This window comes from Octopus bimaculoides, chromosome 2, assembly GCF_001194135.2.
Source record: "Octopus bimaculoides isolate UCB-OBI-ISO-001 chromosome 2, ASM119413v2, whole genome shotgun sequence".
Lineage (NCBI taxonomy): Eukaryota > Metazoa > Mollusca > Cephalopoda > Octopoda > Octopodidae > Octopus > Octopus bimaculoides.
In genome coordinates, this window is record NC_068982.1 from 182,463,867 (window position 1) to 182,465,025 (window position 1,159).

The 1,159-nt window shown below is 41.4% G+C and overlaps 1 protein-coding gene across 1 annotated transcript in view; it reads right to left on the minus strand.

The window, feature by feature from the left end:
• Positions 1-344: 344 nt before the first annotated feature.
• Positions 345-1,159, minus strand: part of LOC106871339 (uncharacterized) — an 8,323-nt gene continuing 7,508 nt past the window's right edge. The window contains 1 exon segment of the mRNA XM_014917741.1: positions 345-1,125. Coding sequence (XP_014773227.1) covers positions 345-1,124 — 780 coding nt within the window. The 5' untranslated portion in view covers position 1,125.

The window sequence follows — 1,159 nt, forward strand, 5'->3', positions numbered from 1 at the left end:
AGTCAGGGCAAAAAGGAACAATACCGCCTTCACCAGTCACCGGTCATGTGGTAGAGAAGAGGAAGTATATAGAGAGGGAAAGAATGGGATACAGAGAGAGAGAAAAAATGAAGGCACAACGCGAGTGGAGAAACAGTGTGAAAGAGAGTGAAGAGAAAGGTACAAGGGAGGCATGCAAGTGCGATAAGATAGGGTAAGAGTGCAGAAAAAGATAGAGTAAGTGTAGAGACAGAAAGAGAGAGAACAGAAGGTCGACAGAGAGAAGGGAGAGGTACAAGGGAAGCAAGTAAGAGCGGAAAGAGAGATTAAGAGTGGAGAAAGCGATAGAGTAAGGGTAAAGAGTGTTAAGGAATAGTTTTTAAAATAAAGTAAACAAAAAGTTTGTGCGTTGCGCTTCGTGGACACATCAAGCGTTGAACAGACAGATCACAACAAGGAGAAAAAGTTAGACGAAACCAGAGCAAACGGAACACTACACGAAGACTTAACGGACTGGAAATATAGACAAAGACACGATACACGGAATATTCGCAGATGGTGATGACTTGTCCGTCAGGTAATTCATAACTATTTTCCAAAGATGAAAAGGAGGCTGCAGTTTGCATTTCCTGTTTGAAGTCTAGTGCAACATAACAGAGCTTCTCTTTGATGTCACGGACAATTTCACTCTCAGCAGTAGCGGTGAAAGAGTAGCAAATTTCGGTTAAGATTTTTATCAGGTAATCTGTCAAGTCACGACCAGCAAGATCAAGACACACGATAGCATGAGGCATGGCGTAACCTTCATAGATGGAAACAGTGTGGGTGACACCATCACCTGAATCAAGAACAATACCTGTGGTACGTCGGAAGCATATAGGGACACACATAGCAGGAGTGTTGAAGGTTTCTAACATAATTTGGGTCATCTTTTCTCTGTTGGTTTTGGGGTTAAGAGGAGCCGCAGTCAACAAAAGAGGGTGCACTTCGGGTCCAACTCTCAACTCATTGTAGAATTTATGATGCCACATCTTGTGCATATCATCTCAGTTGATAACAATACCGTATTCAAAGGGGTACTTCAAGGTAAGAATACCGCTCTTGCTTTGAGCTTCATCTCCGACGTAACTGTCTTTTTGTCCCATATATATATATATATATATATATATATATATATATA